Raw genomic sequence first — 24591 nt, forward strand, 5'->3', positions numbered from 1 at the left:
CAGTACAATACACATCGAAGATTACATTACCCTCATAAATGCTGGATGATCTTTGCAGGCAATGTTCTTGCTATAAATCTTTATATTTCCAGAGGTTGTATCAGATGTTCCATTGGAAGAAAAATAAAATCTCGCTTGTGTATCTGCTTTTCTGTTCACGTCCACACTCAGATTATAAAACAAAACTACAAAATTAAAATCAGGGAAAATAAAAGTTACAAAAACTTTTTAGGCATAATAATTTTCATGAATTTATGATAAAAATTATATCTTCTGACTCATATTCTCTTGAGAATGTTCCATAATATCAACCTCAAAATGCTCCCTTTACAAATTCCCTGAGACAAATCCACCGCTAATGAAAGCTTCTAGCCCTCTGAGAATTGATTGCATAGTGATTGATCCCAGATGCATGCTTTAAATGAAACTCGTTTTAGCAAGTTCTATTTATATTTTTCCACCAGAATCTGTTTAAAGAAAACTTGCTTCAGTTACTTACGGGGCTGACTTTGCCCCAAGCTTTTAATTTTTCATTTTATACTGAGCTCAGATTAGTGGATTATTAAATACCAATATTATTATTTTCTAAATAGGTTCATTTCTTATTCAAATGAATACATTAACTGGATTTTTTTTTTCCAAGCAGCTTACCAATATAGCCAGGTACCTCTCGTCCTGTATACGTAAAGCATATCTTTAAATTCATACAGATGGCAGGCTGGTCATTTTCCATGCAGTTTAAATTAGTTCGATTTATTGAATCAGGGTGTTTTAAAGAAGCTTCAACAATTATCACTGGTTTTGTTCTAAGAATACAAAAGAGTTAACGTTCAGAAAATGCTTCAGAATCAACTTACAGAATCTCTTCAGAATCTATTTTTTATATTTTAAAATTATCATTTTTAAGGTATCTTCTTAAATTATGCATTCTTAAGAATCCAAATAGCTGTCTGTATGTGAAATTTTTATTGCCTCAAGGAGTTTAAGAATAATATTTTCTTTTTCTCCAAGATGTTTAGTTAAACATACCAGTTATAGAGCATTCTAGAGCTTAATGACTGAAATTCAAAACACCACAAAGAGCAGCATGAAGCCAAAACATCCTACTATTTTTTTTTAATTACATCTAAAAATTTACAATTAAATTGCATGATCTTTAAGAATTGAAACGCAACAACCTCACCTCAGCAGCACAGCAGAATTGGAGAGAAATGCACCAACTGCTACATCTGTAGAAATAAACAAAAAAAATAATAAGCATCTTTACTCAACAAGAATTACTTCTCAGGTACAAGCATTTTGTAGTACACTCGTTTTTGGATAGCATTAAAACACTCTTTGCCCATTATTTATTATAAGGGTTATGTTAATATTCAAAGATGTACTTATCTGTACAGAAAATGATTCCTCAAACACTTGCTCCCTGTCCCTTAAAGCTGCATACTAATTTGTCTGGACTTGCAGATATTGGTAATGTGATGATTTGATTTCCATGCCAAGTTTAAGGGGCTGACAATGAAGCACAATTCAGCTGAACAGGAGGTCCTTGCCTCCTTTGTAACTCAAATATTTAGTTTTGCTGTATATATACACATACATAGATATAGTAAAATTGAATTTTTATATATGTATGAAGTGTGTTTATATATATTTATATATAAAAACTATAAATAGACAGATATAAAAAAGTATAGATTTGTTATTTTATTCCAAATTAACAGAAAACTATTCATGTGATAAGGGAAGAAATATACACAGTACAATTTCTCAAGTGAGAAAACAAGAGTAAACTTTTCAGATGATGAGAGCACAGCTCCCTAAAAAGCAACAGCAGATGGCCTGAAAGCACAGACTACCTGTTCACTTCCTGTTAACCCAGTATTACAAATTCACATTTCTGTGGAAATAGTCAGAGCACACAAAATTAAGTTTATGATAACTTTATGCTTTTATACCCATAGGGGCAGGACAGACAGTACCTGATCTGACATAACACCTATCTGTACAATGTCAAAATATTTTGGCAATATGTTTGAAACAATGAGTATATATTTGAAACCAGCCAAATTGTTTTATACCAAATTAGCGCTTCTGTGTCACACCCACAAGAATTCCACAACATTCTTAATCCAGTGCTCTGAACCCCGAGGCCATGGAAATTAATTGCTGATGAACAGCCTGAGAGTCACTGAGCTAAACAAGTCATGACAAGATCCAGACTACGTAAAGACATATAAGATTTTCAGGTTAGCACACTAACCTGAAGAGTAGACATACTTTTGGTGACCAACCTAGCTCACTGTGACATTTGCAGAGGAAGTGGTTGCCATAAAACCAAAAATCATGTTTTTCTTCCTCCTCTGTACTATGCACTATCACATCTTTCTGAGCCCTTCGATAATAGTTAGATGACCGTAAAAAACTGACTGCTTGCCCTCAGTTTTACCCCATCATTTTTTTTTCTTTCCCAAATGCAAGATATGACATGTCATCTTAATAACAGATTTTGCTCTTGGAAGGAGTAACAAGGAGCATGGTTGGGTTGTTCCCTATTCATTTCTACTGTCACATAAACAAAAATAAACAAAATTGTTTAATTCACCTTGATAACCATTGTTATCTGCATCAATGCCGCTTGATATGGATTGTCCAAACATGCTTAAAGCATTACTGACATGATGTCCTTGTATTCTCTGAAGGAGAGGGGAAAAATAAAAGAAGATTATTCTTGGAAAGCTAATCTTTGAGTATGTTAGCACAATCGTCCTGCCTCTGAAGGCAGCTACTTGCCTGTGAACGTATACCTTTGAAAGTAATATTCCTCCATTGCTGCAAATATTATACCCCCAGAAATCCTGTCTGAAGCCTCTAAAACTTTTTTTTGTTACGGGTTATATATTATGACTAGAAATCACAGGCTATGTAAAAATATTCTGAAATTCATTTGTTTTAAAGTAATTCAGCTGTTCTGAAGGTTAAATTACAGAAAACAGGCTCAAATTTGAACTCAAGGCTTTTCTGGATTGATTTTTTTTTTTTTTATAATAGAAAAAGCATACCTGTGAAAAGGATGGAGTTATTCCATCTTCCCTGCCATTGTATATATAAATAACTCCTTTTAGATTATCTTCCTGTGGAGCCCCAATTGCTACATCTGTAGAAAAACAGTTTAATGAGAGATAGTAATAATTTTTAAGTCTTTATGTTACATGCATATTATATTATTTGTAGAATGTCTGCAGATTTTTATAACCTTTTCAGCAAGAGAAATCGGCAGACTGTACCATCCCTATGACAAATGTAGATGCATTTATAACAAATATAGGTGTACACCACTTGAAAGCAGAGATCTGATCTGGTAATCTGAGAAGTGGATGCTGTACAGCTGTGCAATTTGTATACATCTGATTTTGACCACAGTTGTTTTCATAACAGCTTCAGAGTGACAGCTCATTTTGCCTCTTGGAGGAAGCGGAAGGGCTCCTGGAACTACCCAGTTTGGAAAAGGGACTCATGATATGAAGAAAATGGCTGTATAGTTTCTGTCCTCTTTCATACTCATGCTGCAGATGGAGCTCAGGTGGCGCTCAGACATCCCAAGGACAGTTCACAAAAGTCTTGCCCAGCACCTTCATGATCCTGGCAGTGGCTAAATTCACAACTTGCATCTTGCCTTCACCTGAGAGTTTCCCAGGCACCATCAGCTCTGCTTCTGAAAGTATCCGACCTTGAGTAGGCAGGTGTCTAATCTTCTACACAAAAATAACCGGGCTGCAAAATATAGTCTGGATCATCCCCAGGCCCCAGTTTGGTATATATGCTTTGAATAGATCTAACAGATACAGACACTAGAGCTCTCACTCTCAAAATTCTGCTTTCTTTTATAAGGGACCATTGAGTAGCACTCTGTATTTAATAGTCTAGCGATTAGAAAACTTATCCCAGAAATGAGACTTGGACTACATGCAGTCCTCAGCCTATGGAAATTCAAACCCATCTCTCCCGCATCAAGACAAAGCATTTGCTATCTTGTGAAATGTGTGGCACTGAGCAAACATGACACGTGTTGCAGAAGAAAGACCTTGCCTATGTAACTGCTGCATAGATTAACTTAGCTGTGAGCAGGGAGTCTTGGTCCTGGTACTTGCTCTCAATACTGTTTCTGTATTCAGTAAGTGTAAAAAACAAACTAGCCTGACCAAGATGACCCAAATCCAGGATCCCTCATGCAGCATAAATATACTAAGCATGGGATGAAAGAACAATACCTTTAACTCATACTTATTTCCACAAACAGGTAGGTGGAAAAAAAATATGGGTTTTCTGAAATTTTAAAAATTAAAACCTAAAGAGTTAGAAACACGTATATGGGTTGTCCATACTGTAGTAAAAAGCAAAATTAGACGTACCGACAAAAATGTTCTCTTACATACAAACATAGGTATTATGGAAAAAAAACCCAACAACTTTCTATTCCAAACACTTTGGTGGGGCATCCATGACTCTACAGAAAAAGCCTGAATCATGTTATTCTATATAATACCTTCATAATACCTTCTGACAAAAGGACATTTTAAAATACCCAAAGGTACGTAATGGAAATGACAATTTTTCTGCCACTTCAGTAAGATACCTTTCACAGTTGTTTTGTAAAATATTTTTACTTAGACAATCCTCTACATTTCTGTTTTTACTTCTCATTTCCCTCCAGGTCTGAAATACATGTCTACTAAGACTTGCTACCACCACTCCACCTACCCAAGATGGAAACATGACACAGAATAAAATACATATGTCAACTTAGGCATGAAACTTTGTTACCACAGAATTCAACACTGCTGTGAAAACAGTCAAAACTGATTTTTTTTTTAAATTGTATATTTCAGCTACATCTTAACTCCTGAACTGACACCAAAACCTCTTCATACAAGGCATTTTACAAACATTACACAACACAGCAGAGCCTCAAAGAACATATAGCAATGTAAAGTGCTTATAAAATAAAAATACAGAAAAGCAGACCGTTTCAACAATAGCAAGATACATTCACTTTAAATTAGAAAATAAAATTAATGTCACTTGATAGAGATGAAAAGAAAGAAGGTGCTCCCAAAATGCAGCATTATTACTTCATGCAATCAAATTTTGATTTGCACACAGATGTAATCACAGAATAAAGCAAAAAAATCATTAAAATTGAGTTAAGAGGAAAAAGCAATGCACTACATTCTTAGGAAACTGTAAGTATAGCATCACTTTTTAGTCTTTAATGGGCTGAATATTACTTTTATTCAGCTCATGTACAAAGAAAAGTTAAAGAAAGCCAAATCATGATGCATGTTATGCCTGACCAAATTGATATGACTGAATTCAGAAGCAAGTGCTAAAAATTAAGGCAAATAGAATAATACAGACCAGGACACTAACATCATTATGCCTGAAGCACTATGGTTCTGGAAAACAAGGGCCAACCACAGGCATTAATTTTTTTCAGTCCAAAATCTGTTTTCTAACAATACTGAATTTGGCCCCTAAGAGGCTTTCATGCAGAGTAGCCAAAATGATCATGGCCTTTAAAAAAAAAATTGCCTTGCATTTCTGAAACTATGATGATTTTTCCCGCACTCTGCTATTCCCACATGGGTTAAATCACTGAAGCACAAGTACTCTTTACATTGACTAAAATGAACGATTTATTTTCCTCTGAAATGTTCTTAACAGCTGATAGGCTTGAATGGGCATTCAGCATGGAAATGAAGGTAGCTGGTTTAAACAAAGGAATATGTTTTATGCCTAGATGATTTAATCCCAGATGGGTGTGCTAACACAAACAAACAAACCCTTAACAGCCCTTACCAAAACATTACCAAAAAACCCCCTGGTTCAAATAGCCAGAGGACATTTACCAAAAAAGAGGGGGGAAAAGGAGAATGAATTACAGTATCTTAAAATTCACCAGTATAAATTAGTAATTGTGAAATTTCATTCACAAATGAAACATAACTGAACTATCTGCAAATTTGAAAGATGGTATGTTGCACCACACCAAAAACACAAGAAAAGCAAAGTTCTGATGACTTGGCTTAGCTGAATGGTTCTCTGATTGAATCCATACTGACTGAATCCATACTTCAGTGACTAAGATACGCAAAACATGTTATGTCTCTCTACTGGTGAGATGAAAATAGGACAGCCAAGTTATGCTGTCTAATTAAAGCAAAACATATGTTTGGGGGGGGTGGGGTTAGGTTCTACACCAACACGCGTGCCATTATCTTCACAGGGCTGATACTAAAGGTTTATATCATTGAAAAAGTTGGCTCTGCTGTGCTTTTTTATTACTTACTACAGACAAATGGTCCCTATCACCCAATTTCTCTTCATATTTTGCTTCCAGCTGTTTTTCTTACAAGAAAAATCTCTTTTCCTACTGTCACTAAATATCTCCTCCATCTTTTTCAGCTCCCTTCAAAAGTTTACTACGCCTTCCCCTGCAGTTTTGTGATGCCCATTGTATGTTATATTGTGTCATATACCTATTTTGCTACGCTGCTATTAATTTGATTTTACTTCTCTGTTCCTCAGCCCTATATTTGGATATTGTTTTCCTTTGCAGTTTACAAATGCTTTGGGGCAAAACCAGAAGGTTGTGTGCAAAATGCATAGTACGTTTTGACTTAATAATGAGTAGGTAATAACGGGTAAGACTTTGTAAACGAGTAAGAAATGTTCTCTCGTTTGGAGAATTTGCACAGCAGCACAGGTAATACAAAGCAGGACAAATGAAATCTAGGAAGAGTTAAAGGAACTGGTACCAAAGAAGAAAAAAGACTATTTTAAGGAAGAGGAGACTGTAAAAGAAGCAAATGACTGTTCCAAGCATTGCGGGTTACAGAACAGGACCAAGAACATGAGATAAAGGGAACAGTGACAAGAGAACACTGGTTGATAAATGCAAATAAGAGAAATTCAAAAGCATGAAGACAAACAGAGACTTTATAAAGATACAGCCCAGTAAAGTCTGGCAGTTTTTGCACAAAGGATGTTAACTCCCTGCACAGAGACCAATTTTTGACAGAAATCTAAGCCGTGCCTGAATTTTGGAAGAGTAGAAAGCTCCTGCTGTATTTTTATCCTCTCTCTAAACAGCCTATTGTGACGGCCTCTCTGCTGAAGGGAAGTACATACAAATTTTTCAAACAGGAACACTGACCATTCCTATCTGTTTGAAAACATGACAAGATGAATGCAAGCACTGGGCCAGTTCCCTGCTGCTTGCCTTCAGTCTAGCTGAAGGCCCCCTAGTCAACTGCATTTTTGCAAGCTACCTATACAGCCATGGTCTCAAGAAGGGAAGAAGCTGGGAGCAGTAGATCATGGAGATTTCTGTAGCAGTTACATTTTAGAAAGCCTGAATGTAAGCAGAAAGGAAGTAAAAGGCCATGGCCGTCATTCTAGATATTAATACAGATCTTCTATTTTTTCATCTGTTTTCTATAAATAAAATAACTTTAATCTATAACTTTCAAATTGTGCTTCCTTTTTAGTGTCTATCCTTTTTATACTTTTCCCTGTACTCATTACAGAAGTTAGATGCAGAAGTCTGGTAACTGACTCTCTCCGCCCTCTGAGCGAGTTCCACCTAAACAATATCAATAGAAATTTCAGACCACACCTTACCACATTTAGACAGGGTGTTTCAGCCTGGGGGAAAGGGTGTACACTCAGCTTCTATGTGCCTAAAACAGATCCCCCTGTATAGGAAAAATGGGAAGAGCGAGCTCCCTCAGAGCTCCATTACATTTTGAATTCAGTATCTGTGCATGGCCATTGATGTTCTTGCCTGTGTTCTCCAGCTTAGCCCCACTGGGATCCTGTACTAGTGACCTGAGGGACTTAAATGGGTAGCCAGCCTCATGATAGTCTCCCATCTTGCAGGTTATTGTAGTTATCCTCACGTACTCAGTATTTCCTACTGGCAACACAGAAGCAGCTCTTGACTCAATGAATAATTTTTTTTTACAATGTTATAACATTGCCAAATTCTTCCCCAACCATTGTTTCAGATGCTTAAAACAGGATTAGGGATTCCACTCTAGACGTCCAGCACTCAAAGTTATAGGCTATGGTATCACCTTATGCTTATGTCCTTTACTAAACCAACAGAAACTAACCTGTTGGTATTACACATTAATGACTATGAATCAGCTGCATTTCAAATCAATGACCTAGAAATGAAAGGCTTTAAAGTCTTCTCACCCTTTCATAATCCTCCTGTTTATTCTGGCAGCCCACTGCTCAGTGAGAATTAAAACCAGTTTTTTTTTTTGATACTTACCTTCAAAACCATCATTATCAATGTCTCCTAGATTGGCTATGGACTCTCCAAACCTGGCTGCATATGAGTCACTCCCACTGAGCTCTATGTCTAGTTCTACCATCTTTGCCTCCTGAAGGAAAACATAATCATTGAACAGTACATTAACAAAGGGTGTTCCAGATGACTTGGATGATTACTCAAAATGTTAAACTGCTTTTGGATGGTAAGAGAAAATCATACTGATCTCCTTGGTGCACAAGCCAGAATTATCAAAGATATTCACCAATATTTAGTTGTTCTTTAAGAAAGAGAACAGCAATGTGTTGCCATAGTAAACGCCTCTAAGCAACAGCAAGCTTATATCAGAGTGCAGGTACTTATAGCACTGAGAAAACAGTGTGTGCACGCGTGTGTGTATGCACATGTGTGCGCTAAAAAGGTAGTAACTAGTAGCTGCTTCAGAGCTACAGTGTTTGCTTTGGTAATTTGAAGGTGTCCTAGAGTGACTTAATTCTCTGTGAGGAACACATTCCTGGTAAGAAAATGTTAACTACAACTATAAAATAATGAATGTGTATCAGTGTGGGGAGGAGGGATGGAAAATAGATATGAAGATAAAATTAACAACGCCAAATAAATTCAAAAGCAGACAAAAAATAGAGTGATTATACTTTCACTTCTGATACCTACAAAGAATAAAAGGAAGCTGATTCTAATACATGGTCTGTCCAGCTTATTTATTTGCCAAACTGGGAAATATTAACAGATCTACCAGTGCTCTTCCTTACTTCTACTACTAATTGCACACAAATTTTTCATTCCCTGTTTGCTTTGGAAGTGCTAAATAAGTTGCTCTTAACATGCCAGTTTAGCAGTAAGCATGGCAATGGAAGATAGCTTGCTGTAGCAAGCAGTAGCAGGCTGTAACTATCACAAGTTACTATGAAACACAACCAGACTGTCTTCAGTTTCAACACTAGTGTAAATAATGTGTTAAAGCTTATACAGCTAGCATTTGACGTGTACATATGCTACAGAGTCCTGCTGCTGTTTTTCCACACATTCTGCTCTTGCTAGAAAGTCAGTTTGTTTTACAGATAATACTTGGCACTACCAGTTGATATAGGATTGTCATACTGGTACTAAAGTTGTTTTGCCTACACCTTTAACTACCTTACAATAAGAAATAGAAAATCTCTTTAGGTTGTTATACTGGAATGATTACTACATGTTTTCAAAGAGAAAATACTTACAGAACCTGAATTGATGTAAACGAAAACTCTTCCTTCTTCTCTAATGGTACTTTGCATTGGAGCACCAACTAGCAAGTCTGAGAGGCCATCTGAAGTCAGGTCCACAGCACAAACTGCAGCTCCAAAGTAAGAACCAAGCTGTGTGCAAACAAGAAATCCCATTATCTTCAAATTTTTATGAAGACATGCTGGAAGTTCTAAGGCGCAGAATAGCTGCATGAAAGACTTACCTTTTTACCCTTTAGTTCAAATAGAATATTTAGTTGCTTCTCAATGCTAAAAATGTATGCCTAAAATGAAGAGAAAATAAAAGTGCTGTTCAGCGAGCAGTAATCTGAAATACTGTTTTGTGCTTTTTCTACAGTGTGGGCTAGAGAATCAGCAAGGCAACGCACAACATCACAGGGTACAACTATTCTCTATTTCTTATCCACACCTTTCATTAATACCATCGTTCACAGCACTGTTATCTAGATTATTTTCCCTCATTCCTTCTTGGCCCTTTTTCCCCATGAGAAATTGTATTATCTAACACTTGTCTTTATTACATTAACCTAAACTGGAAAATCACAGGTAGAGGGGCAGGAGGAAATCCTCTTCAAACCAATAGTATGAACAATCTCTTACTTTACCAGTCTGCTCCTGTTGGGGAGCCCCTCCAATTACTTCTGTACTAGCTGACGTCAAAAAATGCCCAGCTCCAACAGAGTATCCTGTAAATTAGAAATGCACTACTCAACATTTCTAATATCACATAAAGAAGAAAAGGGAGCATGATGTATAAAAGCTGTCAATACCACAAATTACTGTGAGTTTGACATACAGACATCAAGCAAGCTACCAATGTAAACACTATAGAAAGAAAAAATTTTGAAATAAGTAAAAGGTCAATAAAAACAGCAAGTTCCAGCAACCTCAGAGCTATTGTGGGTCAGAAACACTAATTTCTTCCCAAGGTCTCAATTATCTGTCATATTTTAAAAGTCAGTTTAAAAAATTGCAAACATTTTCTGTTAATGCATGTTCTGTAAGTGTTCAGTGGGTCTGTATCGTAATACAAATAAAAAGTATCAACCGTTCATTTAGTGCAATGTGGAAGCATTTTATTCAATTGTCACCACTCTGTAATTTAACTATTGTTTTAACTGGACTGCAGAAAAATGAAATGTAGCACTACTTATATGTGTGTGTACATATATATTGTTTATATTGTTTTAGATATACATTCATATACAAACATTGTATTTTATACACACACATATGAAGAACTCAGGAACACTTTGGAGCTGAAGTTTGATTGGGTAATAAGAAAATACTTCATGAGTTTTTGTAAATGAATCTACACAACAAAGTACTATAAGTGGAAACAGCTCTTGACAAATAGGACCATATTTTGGTGCAAAGTCCAACCACAGAATTGCAAATGGAAGGCTGAGGCCTAAATCTAGCTACGAGTCATCCTCACTTTTTCTGAAGTTCATTATGGCTAAGTTGAAACAGGGACGACAGTAAACGTATTTTGCTACTCTTGCATTTACAGAATTTCTGACAATTTTCACAGCATGTAGAGAAAATGGAAAAATCAGCTTGTATCAGATGAGAATAAGCCTTATATCCTTCATCTGTGAAGAAAACTGTCTGGCATTCAAGTTCTCATTATGCCAGCATTTTCTTTTCATGTTTTAAGCTAACAGAGGTGAACAAGACAATTTATCATTTAAAGGTCAACACCCAGTTTTTACTTATTCAGCAAAAAATTAAGCTTAAGTGGATAAGCCTTAATTTACCTCCTCTGACCTTTATTTTCTAGTAATTTTGGTTTTGCTGAAGTGTAAACATTAATGTTCCTATTGAACTTGTTTTAAAAAAATCACCGAAAGAAACTATAGTAACCAGAGAGTCCAGACTTTCATTGTGGTAAAAGAAGGTTGGGGGTAGGGGTGGGGACGAATCACGTAATTAACCCTTTACATTAAAGGCCCTACATAACCAAATCCAATTGTATTTCCAACCCCAGAATTATCTCCTCTTTACTGAACATTGGCTGACTGCCTTAAAATACACTGGCTTTTCATATTCTCCTGTTTTAATGACAGGTGTTATAATGACTTTCCAGCTTTCTGAAACATCATTTGCCCTTCTCAGGTTCCTAAAATAAACTATTACTTTGTGATTTCTTTAAGACAGATCTTTAAGTACCTAAGGTTACTCTTTCATCAGGCCCAGCTGATTTGAAAGACTGACTTACTTATCTAACCCCTTTAAAGATGACTGCTATTCATCTCAAAGGCATTTGTATTCTGAAGAAGTCGAGAAAATCTACCAAATATTATGCATTCCCAGCTTCTCTTTCTAAACTTGCTTTTTGCTTTTGTCTCATACCTAAACATCTTCATTTCTTCCAACTTACAGAAAATGTTATGATATTTTTTGTACTCTCTTCCTGCAAAACTCTAATTTGTTACGTATTACTCTGACTGTTTTTAAAAAAAATGTAAATAAAGCAGCCAACTGATCGTCTCTGCCAGAAGAAAGGAATAGTAAAAGTATATAATTATGTGTAGTCATGTGCCTTGAATTACAGTCCAGTCACAATATATTTTGACCATTTGGTAAAGATATTTTTGTTCATCATTTAAGGTATAAACACACTCATCTGTAAAAATTCTTTGATAACAGAATTAGCCACGAATAGATTTCAGCCTAAGACAATGCAAGAGATGGGACAGAACAGAAGCTGAGGGAGGGCAAGGGAAGGTACCTTCACTTTCTTTCAACTACAGTATTGCTATGAAGAGACCAAACAGAGGTTTAAGTAGCACGTAACAAAAGGGAAATTTAAGGTTCATCTCAGGTAGTACTGCACGGAGACACAGATGAGCTAGTTATCCCTTTCTTCTTCACTTTCCTCTAGAAAGGGCAGAATTGAGAGGGACAGGCAGTTCTGCCTTGCCAGTATGCTGGCTGGTATGGTCGCACCTGGACACTGGAGAAGTGCTCATGAAGGAAAATCCAGTATATCTCAGTTCCTGGAAGGGCAAGAGAGCAAAGAGAGACTCTATGCGTGAAGAAATTCTTTCACTGCCCCTCTCCTATCATAGTTCTTATGGGGGCTTTTACCCATTTGCCTATACCTGACTTTCAGCTATCAATGACTTGACTCATTCATTACAGAAATTCCCACTCTTACACCCTATAGAGCATAAGAATAGAAATACAGGATGTGCCTTTTCTGGACAGGTACAATGTTTTGCTGCTTGATTGTTGTTGGAAAGCTGCAGCAAGGTTTTACAGTGCTCTCTAAGGTTACATTACTGATTAAGCATATTGATCTGGTAGCTGATCATCTTTTACCATAAGCCATCTCTTGCATAATTTCCCCTCAGATCTGGACTGCAACCTTTCAAAGGCTTAGTAGTGAATTCTGAAGTGTTATCCATTTCACATTGCATAATAGTTATTTCATAACTTATGTCTCCTTCCTATTGTCAAAAGAGGGAAATCACAAACAGGAACTGTTTATCCACGTGTACTGAATCTATGGGTGGGAAAATGCCAAAACCAAAGGTCACAGACAAAAGCATTCTTGCACACCAATTCAGGAAGGACAGACGAGCTTTTCTTAGTGTGTACTGAGAAAACTGAAGTTGTTCTGGCACAAAACCCTATAAATTCTAGTGCTAAATGCAGATAACTACTTGGATGTTGGTACAGGGGTAAGAGTTGCGTGGCTTTCAGTGCAGACATTTGTAGATAAAGTTTGCATTCCCATGCATCCAGAAACAAGATATGATTGGAATATAAAAAAAAAAGAAACACAAAAACATGACTGGAGGCAAGTCTGTGTCTTAAGATCATAGCATACCTTCCCTTATGGACACTACAATTGAGACTTATTTTCTTGCAACTTTCACTTTTATGAACTTTTCATATTTCTGTTGTATGCAAAGTCAGCATGTCCTTTGCTATGAAAACCCTTGCCAGCATTTCAGATTTAACAGTGAAGTGCAAACTAGTGGTAATCTGAAGCATATCTCTCCCTTCGGAATCAAGAAATGATACAAACTCAGTGGAGTGATGATAAAAACAGAAAGATAATGTTTGAGAAGCTTTCAAGTGAAAAGAACAGAGAAGAAACCTCATATTTGAGTAATATTTAACAAAATCAGAACACATCTTTAGAATTGTTGCTCCTGGAATAAAAGAAAGCACTGATAAACACCGTGCACTTCAAGACCAATTATTTAGCTAATTCTTTGATTTATATAAAGTATTAAATTTTTTAAAATACCTAGATAACTGCCAAATTTCACTTGGTTATTTGAATCTGTATAAGCATGGATTGTATTTGCAGTTGTATTGTATACAAAAACAGAACCAGTCCAATAAAACGATCCCGGGGCTCCCATTATAATTAAGTCCTAAAAGAAAAATAAAACAAAGCTATGTTATATATGTTTAAATATTCATGAAGATAGCAAGCAAGTCAACTGCTTTTCTTTAGGTCTCCTGTGAACTCAACAAAACACTAATGGAGATGCATCTGGCTCAGTATTTGGGGATTACCACAAGATCACAGACAACATTTTTCAGACTTTATAAGAATATGGTTATTAAAACTTTGAACTGCCAATCACTTAAAAGAAACCAACAAACAAGATAGTGTCTTCTCAAAAGAATGTTTTAGAAATCATAGTCTTATGGTGAATGTAGATTAAACAATATGGAACATTACCCTCTAAAGCAAGAAGAAAAGCCTTATTCATATTAATGTTGCATTGAATAGATTAAAGAGAATAATAAAACTTCATATTCTGTTATATTCATGCTCTTTTTCTGCATGAAAAGTAATTTTGGATTTGGAGTAAGGTGTAAAAGTATTCCTAGTTAATTGTGAATTATCATGCAAGTCTTATTAAGATTGAATTAAAAAGAAAGGAAACAAGTCTGATTTTTCCTTCCAATGAAAAAGATGGAGCGTGTGTGTGTGCGCACGCACCTGTGTGTGTCTGTGTTCATTCATGTATGTACTTTTATATATGTGTACAGAGGGGGAGGTCAGTTTCGTATCTTTAATACATACCTCAATGTAAAAACTAGACATTCCAGCCTGGCATGACCCATGGTTTTCTCCAAACTTTCGCACGTGATCTGGATATTGGCAAGAAATATTAAAAAAAATGAGAAACATGTAATTTCAGATTTTTTTTTAGCAGGTTTCCAACACAAGTTGAGACAAAAAAAAATTTGATTTTCAGTTCTGTAATAAAACTAAAAACAGTTTCCACTGTATAGCCTTTAGCTTCAAAAATAGTAGTGTAACAAATTCAAAGCAATATGTACCACTTGATCACAGCTGCCTTTGAAGTCTTGTGCCTGTAAAAGTTACTTTTCTCTTTAAATTATTCCATGAAAGAAATATGCCAAATGAAACAGTATAAATAGTTTGAACAGCACAGATGGATATGCTTAACTCTTTTCTTCATACTCTGTGTACAGTTCAGGCATAATTTGATTGACAAGCACACTTATCTTCATAGGAGTTGCCCTGATGCTCCATTCAGGCTTTGAAGGGTTTATGTTGCGGATATCTTAAAAATATGGTATCTACCACCCTTAGCAATTGTCTTTATATTCAACTCTCCCAGCTCTATTTTCCTGCTTTTCCTTGCTAACTGCCTCCCATCAGGCTTCCCTTCATTTCATCCCTAGAGTTATTCACTTAATAATCATGGAAGATAAAAGGATTATTTCACCAATGCTTGTAACAGCCTCTGAAGCCAGCAGAAGGATGTGTGAAGGTGTTACTCTTATCGGTCCGTGTGGAAAAGCCAGATTGTCAGCTCTTCCTTGCTTTTACAAGGGGCAGGGTCACTAGGCAGTTCTCCTACGTGACAGGAAGGTATCAGAGGAAAAGCCAGGGATTCAATCTGTTTGATAGTTTCAGATCTTGATTCTTATTCTGTCACCTGCAGTCTTCTGAGGAGAAGACCTGCAGAAGATCTCACACTGCAGGCACAGGCTTGGCAGGAACCAAGTTCAGAGCAGGGACACACCAGCAGAACATGAGGCTGCAGGGGCTGCTTTGAGGAGCCAAGCCAGTTTTATAGAGAACGCTAAGCAGCAACAACCTCTTGAAGATGTTACTTGTATTCCACTGTGAGCACTATGCTGAGCAGAGTGAGCAAATGACAGAGCAAAGGAATGAAGGAGCTCCTGTACTGGCCTATTTTTGAGGAGCATACATCCTTCAGGGGTCCAGTCCAATGAGCAAGTGCTTTGATGCCTTATTTAAACTATTTTTTGCCTGTTGAAAGCAACTTCAAAGTGACAAATGTCTTGCTCACAGATTTATATTACAGGTTGGGCTTATATCAGCACTTAGTCTTTGAGCCTTTGGCTGCAGAAAGCCTGTCTAGAACAACACAGGTTCTTCACACTCTCTGAATCATTTGATTTTACATCTTATTCTTTCCTAGAAATGACGCAAGCATTCTGCTTACCTATATAGCACGGGCATATTCTTCTACTCAGATCAGTTCGAAAATCAGAAGAGATGGCAAAACAAATACCATAAGGGAGTTTGTGTTCATTTTTTATGTAAAAGATATTTTTCCATCTATGTCCACAAGCCTATGAATAAAAAACAAACATCATGTCTGACACAGAAGCAAAAGAATGGTGAAGGCAGTCTAACAAATGGACACACAGTTCCAAAGATAATACATACAACGATAGATCCATTTTCTTTTGGCTGCCTTGATAAGCTGACACCCAACCACTGATTATCACGCTCTTCCAAACAAGTCTTTCCACAGCGCTCTCCAGTTGGGTTGCCTAGGACACAAAGACCAATACTTTGAACAGATGGACAGATCAAAGTGACTTGTGGCACATGACTGAAACACTAGAGAATTCTATTGAAAGACTTCAGTAATGCAAGTTTGATGGACCTTATGCCTGTATGTTTTATGTAGGCTTTTCCATGTAAATGTTTCACATTCCTCTTGAACAAAGGTAAGACTGCATGTAGTCAACGAGAACATGCTGTTTCTGAACATGACTGATTTGGCAGTGAGTGTTGGTTTCTCTGTCACTATGAAAACTAAGATAGAAAGTGACTTTACACTCAATTTAATATAGCATGTATATATATTTTTTAAGTAGCATCTATTTCATGGCTTATGCCATATCACTATGATATATCATATCACTATGAGAGATTTTCCTTCAGTAATGCTAATAAGTTTATATTGCTAAACGGACCAAATTCAAAGATTCTTGACTGATACTCTAAGAAATCTGAAGCCAATATCTGAAACCAAATTAAGCAAGAATATAAAGATTTATATAGTAGTGGGCTTATATTGCCAGCCTGAATTCTCTTTCCTGGAATTTGACCTTCAGGAGCCCCAAGCTATCATAGGGTTGGGTTTTGCAAGTGTTTCTTATGAATTTTTAGGCTGAAAACAAGTAGGGTCTCCAGTACCCAAACTCTAGCCTAAAGCAAATATCTCTTCTACTTTTTTCTTAGCTATATCCCTACTGGTAGCAGGTCTTAAAATGGCCTCTACTGCAAACTCATATCAAATAAAGGGTGCATAACAGCAATTTCTGCTGGGGATGTGAAATCATGATGGATGCATGTCCTGTGTACTTCCTGCACCACTATTTATTTAGAAGTGTTTTTTTTTTTCCTTTTTTTCTTAAGAAGAGTTAATTTTAAAACCTTAGAGAATATAGTGAAGTTTCTTCAAACTCCCCAAATGGCTACAGTACTGTCCAGTTAGCAAATATTTGCTTCCTCATAGAAAGTAGTGGTAGTATCTGTGGCAAGGAGAAGCTACACATTCAAAGAGATTTTAAGTTATATGAAGCAAGCTTTTAATTTATGAAAGTATCTGTTGTACGTTTGTGTGAACAAACATTAACCAAAATATTGAGCCAGTATTTTTTTAAAGTACAGTATCCACATGACACAGTTTGAGGAAAAAACTGCTTGCAAAATAAACAAGTTCTTTTGGATAATTTTAATACTTTCCCAGATTCAGCACAGTCACTGATGAACCCACAACTTTTGAAGTTTAAGTGTTTTTAGCTACCCAGAAGAGGGCGCCAATATGGATCATAGACTACAATGATAAAGGTGACGTCCAAGAAGAAAAACCAACCCCACATCCAAACTGTGCTTGCATGAGAGCTGAAATTTATTACTAATCAATGAATCTGAGAGTTTAAAGAAATACAGTCCTAATTCAACCCTAATAGGTTTGTTGAATTCCCTTCAGAGGACAGACAAGCACCCGATTAAGTATGAACACAAAGTAAGGGGATGTATCTAGTCTATTCAGTAACCAGGAGAATGATGAATTGCTGTGGGCTTTATTACATACCTTCTCATAACTAACAGTGTTTAAAATGATTTTTTACCTAGGACATCAGAGTCTTTTTGAGGGAAAATATTAGATTAATAGAATCAAGATAATTATTTTTTGCATGGTAAAAAACTTCAGGGAAAGCACCTGTAGGAAAAATCCAAGTCATCCTTATTCCAGAGCTCATTCCCTACTGTTCTGTTACAGGCCTAGCATTTGACAATTGTCTGAAGAAACCGTTGTGACCTCGAATTCTTTTACTTCCTTACTATCTCTCCACTGCTTTTTCCAAACATAGCATTTTCTACCTCCTCTGATGAAAAGACTAGGGTAGTGCAGGTAGAACTTCTTCATAGAACTGCAGAGAGGACAATGCTCCCTGCCTACTGCAAATGTGGTTTATTTCTTCCTAAAAGTAACATCCTTCATAGAGTCAAGAGGCATCTCCTTCATCTCTCTTCTTTACTCCTTCTTCCCCCATGCACCTTTCCCCATGACATCACGGAAATAAGTATGAGCAAATCCAAGTAAATAGGAACTGACCTTAGAACTCACAGTAACATCACCTTCAGTTCTCTTTGGTCCAAGAGAACCTATAATGTCATTGCAATTTAATAAACCTCTGTAGGTCACCTGAGGTACGGTAACTAACTCTGTGTATGCTTTTACTCCATGACAAGCATGAAATAAAACGTGTTACTTTAAACATCTACTAAAAAGCTGAATTTTCTGTAGGCTGTCAGCTACTACAGTCTAAGTGAGAAGCTTCTGAATTGGCTAATGCCAGTGACATGATTCTCCATATATTGAACATACCTCTGCCCTCCCACCCTGCAACAATTTTCAGACACAAGTTTGGAATTTAGTTATGTCATGTAGAACACCTCACTACCTCAAGAAGATATTTCCATGGTTTGCATGAATTACAAAGCATGTTGATCTGATTCAAGTCCTCTCAGAAACAACATTCTATTCATTCCCATGCTTAGGAACTAATACTTAATAAAGTCACAAAAGCTGCTTCTAGTAACTCCATTCCAGTAATATTTTTTGTCCTCTTATGACAATGACTTATGTTGGACATGCTTTATACTGTATGTGGATTTGTAAGAAATAAAAGTGGAGGAGACCAGTGTCATAAATTTAGATCTTAAAGAGGTTTTCTGAGATTTTCTGTTAGTAAGTCAAGCAAGACCAGGTAATGGTGTTGTTAGAGACCAGAGGAAATTTTGCTCGTTTTAGCACTTTTTTCTTGTGTCTATTTCAGAGGTCCATAATGAGAAAAAAGACTTCCATTCATTCGTCTTCATTGGACTGTATTCCCTTTTTCCTTGGCTCTAGCATACATTCTTGATTCACATTCTCTTTGGCCCTCTGCTGACCTACTGACCTTCTCTTCTCTGACTGGCAAGTATTCAAGCACCTTTAAAATGATAGATCTTTGTGGGCAAGAGAAACACAATGGGCACAATGATAAGCAGGGGTAAGACATTATCAAGGTTTTATCCAAAGAGAAGAGAAAATGCTGTTGTCTGCACAAGCAACAGAATAGCACTGCACAAGCTTGAGAGGACATGGCAGCTTGATTGCCTCAGGGAAAAGGAGCATGCGTTGCCACAAAGTCACCCAAAGATAAGTAATTGCCCAGTCTGTGTACATTACACATCTGGAAGAAACACTTCTGTTATTATTCCTGCTGTACCCATCCACGGAAACAACACAGCTGCATATAAATAAGATCACAACTTAAAAAGCCACTTCTAGCTTTGGCCTCAAGGACTCTATACAGATGTTTGCCATATCATCTGAGAAGCCAGTTTTATATAACTTGCTCCAGTGCTCGCTATACTCAACAGCCTCTCATGATCCTTTTTATCCTCCCAGAACTCCTCCGATCCTATTGCTAGCTGATTAAAACTGTGAAGCCTACTGCACAGATGACAACCCTCCTGAGATCCTACTCTTAGATGTCAGAGCCTCACAAGATTCTTTCATTCACCCAGGGCCATATCTTTTCTCTCTTCAGGGATTTGATAGGTCTTATTGCTCAACCATCTTCACCCAAAACATATCTTATTTAGGTGAGAGCTGTTTCCATAACTCTATAACAGATCTAGGTCAAGGAGGTCCTGTCTTTCCTTGGAATAGTAAGGCTATTTCAAACTAAATCACTGGCAGGATATGAACAAGACAGGTGAGATCAAAAAGCCAAACTTCCAAAGGCAAAAAGCATACTGTAATCAAAGCCAAACAAATGCAAGTTAGCCTTTGGGGGAAAGCTGTTAACTGTTCACTTCTTTTCCACAGTAACGATTCAGCTGGGGGAGCTAGAGGGCAATTTGTTCACAGGTTAAATTTATGAAGGACTTAAGAGCGATACTGTGGGGCAACACTTTTTGACCTCATTTTAAAGAACGCGCAAGAGAATTTACTGTAAAATTTGTAGTTGAAACTTTTTTTTCTTGTTAGCCCGGATGGCAAATTTTACAAATCGTATTCTATGTTATTAGCAAATAAATCACACTCAGTTTCAAATCAGAGAGTCCAACTACAAATAAATCAATAGTTTAGAATATTTGACACCACTGACAAAACAAAGTACTAGAACTAGAAAAGAGACTCTCAACACTTTATGCCTCTTCAGCAATCAGAGAGATTTACAGTGCAAGTGACGGGCTGGGAAAACAAAAATTTGCTAGTGCCTCTCACGACTTCTCTTGGTTCTTAAATCAGCCCAGGTCCCTAACACCTTGAACAACATTAAAATTCTCTAAATTACACCTGTATGAGTTACAGCTGGGACGACTGCAACATAGGACTGTTTCCAGCAAATCTTTCTCTATTGAGGAGCTGGATAGGACTGTGTGATCAAAAAAAAAACAACCGCAAAACCACACCCAACAACAACTGCCACCTCCCCCCTCCCCCCCCAAATAATAGCAGTTTTGTTTGATCAGAGACTTCTTGCACAATTGGGCATGAAACCTTTGTTAATTAGTTAAGTCAGTTTTAAGGCTACTTTAGTGAAAAATGGCAGCAAGATAATTTAATATTTCTATGCCTCTGTTTATTACAGAGGTCTGACATTAGGAAAAAATTACTTCTATTGCCTGCTATCACCTTTACATTTCTGTGACTCATAACTAGAAACTTATTACCTCAGAGATTCTTACATTAAAAAAAAAGATGTGAATTCAGGTATTGAAGAGAAAGATAAAATTGGCTATCTCTGAATTCCCCTGTCCTAGCAACATAATATATCCCTGCCCATTTTTCAGAGGAAATTGCTTTCTTCTAAGAGATCAGAACCCAAGCTTGTCAATGGCAAAAATCCAAGCAGAAGAAGAAGGAGGTCACCGACTGAAAGACAGTGTAGATAAAACCATTATGTCCAAAAGTTGCTGACAATCTGAATGAGTTGGATAAGAGATAATTAAGTTTAACTTTGCAATTCAAAGTTCCTGTGTGTATTTCTGTGACTGCTCAGCAGGCTGACAGAGGCTTAACCAAACCCTGACACTACTCTCCTTAATTTACATCCCATGCACCGCAGCATGGTTTGTTTTTTTTATTGATCTCACTTCTTGCTCTATAGTATAACACTTCTTTAAAGTATCTATTTAACTTCAGAAATACCACAGAACTACCTTGGTGTTATGAAGAAGTCACCTAGCCCTAAGGGAATAAACACTTCATAAAATTTCTGTTTCTCTTTGTGGTGTCACCATTTTTAAGCGGGCAGAACAAGACAGTAAACATCACTGTGTACCTGCAGCCTCTAAATATGGGGATGGAAGACTCACTAAACCAAGCCTTTAGTACCACAAAAGCTTTTTCAACTGAAAACTGTTGAGAAAAAGCCATCAAGTTACTTTGTTAGAGCTTTTGTTTCTCCACTGGCTAATTTAATAAATCAAGAAATACTGCAGCGCTACAGTAGTTTTCAAAGAAGCCAAAACCTTAGCACCTTTTTCCCCTCCTTTTCTTCCTCCACGTAGTCAAAGACTATTTTTACCCGGATCCAGAGGCAGGAATTTAATGCCCTTTAGCATATGCTAGTTACTCAAAAAGAGAACCACTTGGTCTGGAATGTGTTTAATTGTAGTTCTTTCTACAAGCAACTGCTATCATTTACAAAGAAAGCACCACTGAAGTATCCTAGCTTTTTGTAGCTTAGGTATGAAAAATAACTCTTATTTCCAGCTGCAGTAAAAACTGAATGGAACCTGTCAATTCTAAATGCTATGTCCAGCTGCATAACGAAATTACTATTTTGACTTAATGTTTTTGTCGTAAAGTCTCGTATTCTGGCCTGAAAATACATCAGCCCATGGTGTTTTATCACTTTTGTTGGTTTCAACTGTTTTGAAAACCTTTTCCCGCGCTTCTTATCCTTACTGGGCGGCAAGTTCATAGTTTTAACGGATCCAGTGACTGTTTCGGTTAAAGCAGGAGAGAAAGTTCAGGAAACTTTTTGTGCATAACATAGGGATAGAGTTTGAATGGCACTGTATTCGAGGAGGACAAGAACAGAGCCCAAAGCAATGTATTCAGAGCAACCAGTTGCAGAGCAGTCTTATTTTGAGCAAGTATCAAACACTTGGAAGATGGCTGTACTTCCCAAGCACAAGGACAGGGGAGGTAGAGAGATTAGGTCAAATGCAGGAGCCAGCAAATTTGACTCAGTCATGAATAGTTTTGGTCCCCCGAAATTCAATTTATCAGCACATTCACAGGTGGTAAGAACCTACCAGCAAGGCAGTTGTGTTTCGCTGTTGCTTTAGGGTGGCTTCTGCAAAGGAATGCTTTGAAGAGAAATGATGATTTCCACTCCCCTCCCTGAGTTAGCTACATTTGCACTCTTTTCAGAAAGCTGAATTAGCTTTCTGAAGAAAAGCATGAGAGAGAGAGAGAGAGAGAACTGAAACTCTTACGAGGGCTTTGAATCAGGTGCTGAAACATGCAAAAGAAAACAGTACGGGAATGGGAGCTGTCACATTAGGCTCGTTTCCCTAAATCAAGTTTTGTTGCGTTTCTCTCTGTGGAAAAAGATGCCACCTTCACTATCACTTGATAAAAGCACTGGTCTTGCCCTCAGCGAAAGGCAAACGCTGCTTTAATCTCAAAATGACACACGAGAAACATCCCAAGACGGTGAAGACCGCGGGCGCGCGGCGGGACCAGGTCGGGCCGCCCGGCTCGGCTCGCGCCCGCGCGGCCGTTAGAAACGGCCGTTAGAAACGGGCGCGCGGGGAGGGGCGACCCCGCCGCTCCGCGCGCGCGGCCACTCACCCAGCTGGAGCTGCTCGCACCGCCCGCGGGGGTTCCTCCCGATCCGGCAGCGGAAAATGGCACCGGGGTTGGCCACGGAGCTGTTGGCGGGCCAGTTCGCTCGGGGGGCGCCCGCGACGAGCCTGGAGGTCAAAAACGGCGGCGTGAGGGGGCGCGGCCCGGAGCACCGGGCCGTCGCGGCCGCGCAAACTTCTGCGCGTCCCAGAGTGTGTGTGTGGGGGGGGAAACGCGACACAACGAAAAAACGCCCCCAACGCTCCCCCGGCCGGAGCCGCCCGGTTTCCCACCACGAGGCCGCCTGGCTCTAGGGACCCGCAGCGAGAGAAGCGTCAAATGCCCCTGCGCGGCCGAGCGGGGGGCGTCCGCCGCGGCCCCGCGCCTTCAGCCGGCTCCGCGCCCGTCGCCGGCCCGGCCACCCCTCGCCGCCGGGGCAGCCTGGCGGGGGGCGCGGGACTCACCAGCTGTCCTCGCCGTGGCGGTGCAGGAGGACCGAGTACCCGAAGAGGGTCCCGTTGCCGCCCTGGAAGAGCAGCGGGTGCTGCGTGTCCAGGTTGTAGGGTCGCGCCGCGGGCAGGCAGTGCCAGAGCAGCAGCAGCAGCGGGGCGGCCCAGCGGGCAGCCCCCCGCGCCGCGCCCCCGCTCCCGCTCCGCATGGCTGCCGGCCGGCCGGGAGACGGGCGCCCGGCGCTGCCTTCCCGCCGCTGCCTCCTCTCCGCGCTCGGCGAGAGGGCAGCGCCCAGCCCCCGCCCCGGGACGGCGGCAGCCCGCGCCCTGCGCCGCGACCGCTGGCGGCGAGGCGGGCGCGGGGCAGGGCTGGGGGCGGGGGCGCCCCTGTCGGGCCGGGAGGGACTGGCCCGCGCCGCCCCTTCTCCCGCTTCCCCAGGCGCCCGGGGCCGGCTTTCCCCTCGCCCCGCCGGCGCACAGAGGTCCCTCGTGTCCCGGGGAGCGCGGGGCCGTCCCGGACCTCCCCTGTGGCGGGGCGCGGCCCCTTCCCCGCCAGCCCCGGGGACCGCTGGGCAGATCCGCCCCTGTGCGGTTCCCCGGGCCGGACCTGGAGGCCACGCAGGCCTTGAGGAGATGAGTGAGTGTTGTGGTGGTGGTGGTTGCGGGGACAGGGGAGGTAGAGCAGGCTTTCCCTAAAATGCTATACCTGACTTTCCCACCCCAGCTGCCCTTGAAATAACCGAGCCCATTTACTTTAATTTCCTGTTCCCTGAAAGCCATCTCCCCTGAGTACCAGCATGGAAACACTAGCCAAAGCTGAGGCTCATCTTCTCTGAGGGGAACTGCATGGTCAGGTTTGCATTCTCCTTAAAAATTTAAAAAGATCCCAGCGTCCCCCTGTTGCAAGC

General features: G+C 39.2%; 1 protein-coding gene across 2 annotated transcripts in view; it reads right to left on the reverse strand.

Moving 5' to 3' along the window:
• The window catches only part of ITGA4 (integrin subunit alpha 4), a 42494-nt gene extending 18562 nt beyond the window's left edge, over positions 1-23932 (reverse strand). Inside the window, exons 1-15 of one of the 2 annotated variants that reach the window (XM_067298978.1) lie at positions 23699-23932; positions 23241-23362; positions 16304-16410; positions 16077-16206; positions 14657-14724; positions 13865-13994; positions 10201-10286; positions 9804-9863; positions 9574-9711; positions 8339-8450; positions 3060-3154; positions 2603-2693; positions 1184-1229; positions 652-806; positions 31-185 (exon numbers count right to left, since the gene is read on the reverse strand). In XM_067298978.1, coding sequence (XP_067155079.1) covers positions 31-185; positions 652-806; positions 1184-1229; positions 2603-2693; positions 3060-3154; positions 8339-8450; positions 9574-9711; positions 9804-9863; positions 10201-10286; positions 13865-13994; positions 14657-14724; positions 16077-16206; positions 16304-16410; positions 23241-23362; positions 23699-23892 — 1689 coding nt within the window. In that variant the 5' untranslated portion in view covers positions 23893-23932. The remainder of the gene's footprint in view (positions 1-30; positions 186-651; positions 807-1183; positions 1230-2602; positions 2694-3059; positions 3155-8338; positions 8451-9573; positions 9712-9803; positions 9864-10200; positions 10287-13864; positions 13995-14656; positions 14725-16076; positions 16207-16303; positions 16411-23240; positions 23363-23698) is intronic. The other variant, XM_067298979.1, reaches the window with a different exon arrangement.
• Between the last annotated feature and the right edge of the window lie 659 nt (positions 23933-24591).

Source organism: Apteryx mantelli, chromosome 6, assembly GCF_036417845.1.
Source record: "Apteryx mantelli isolate bAptMan1 chromosome 6, bAptMan1.hap1, whole genome shotgun sequence".
Lineage (NCBI taxonomy): Eukaryota > Metazoa > Chordata > Aves > Apterygiformes > Apterygidae > Apteryx > Apteryx mantelli.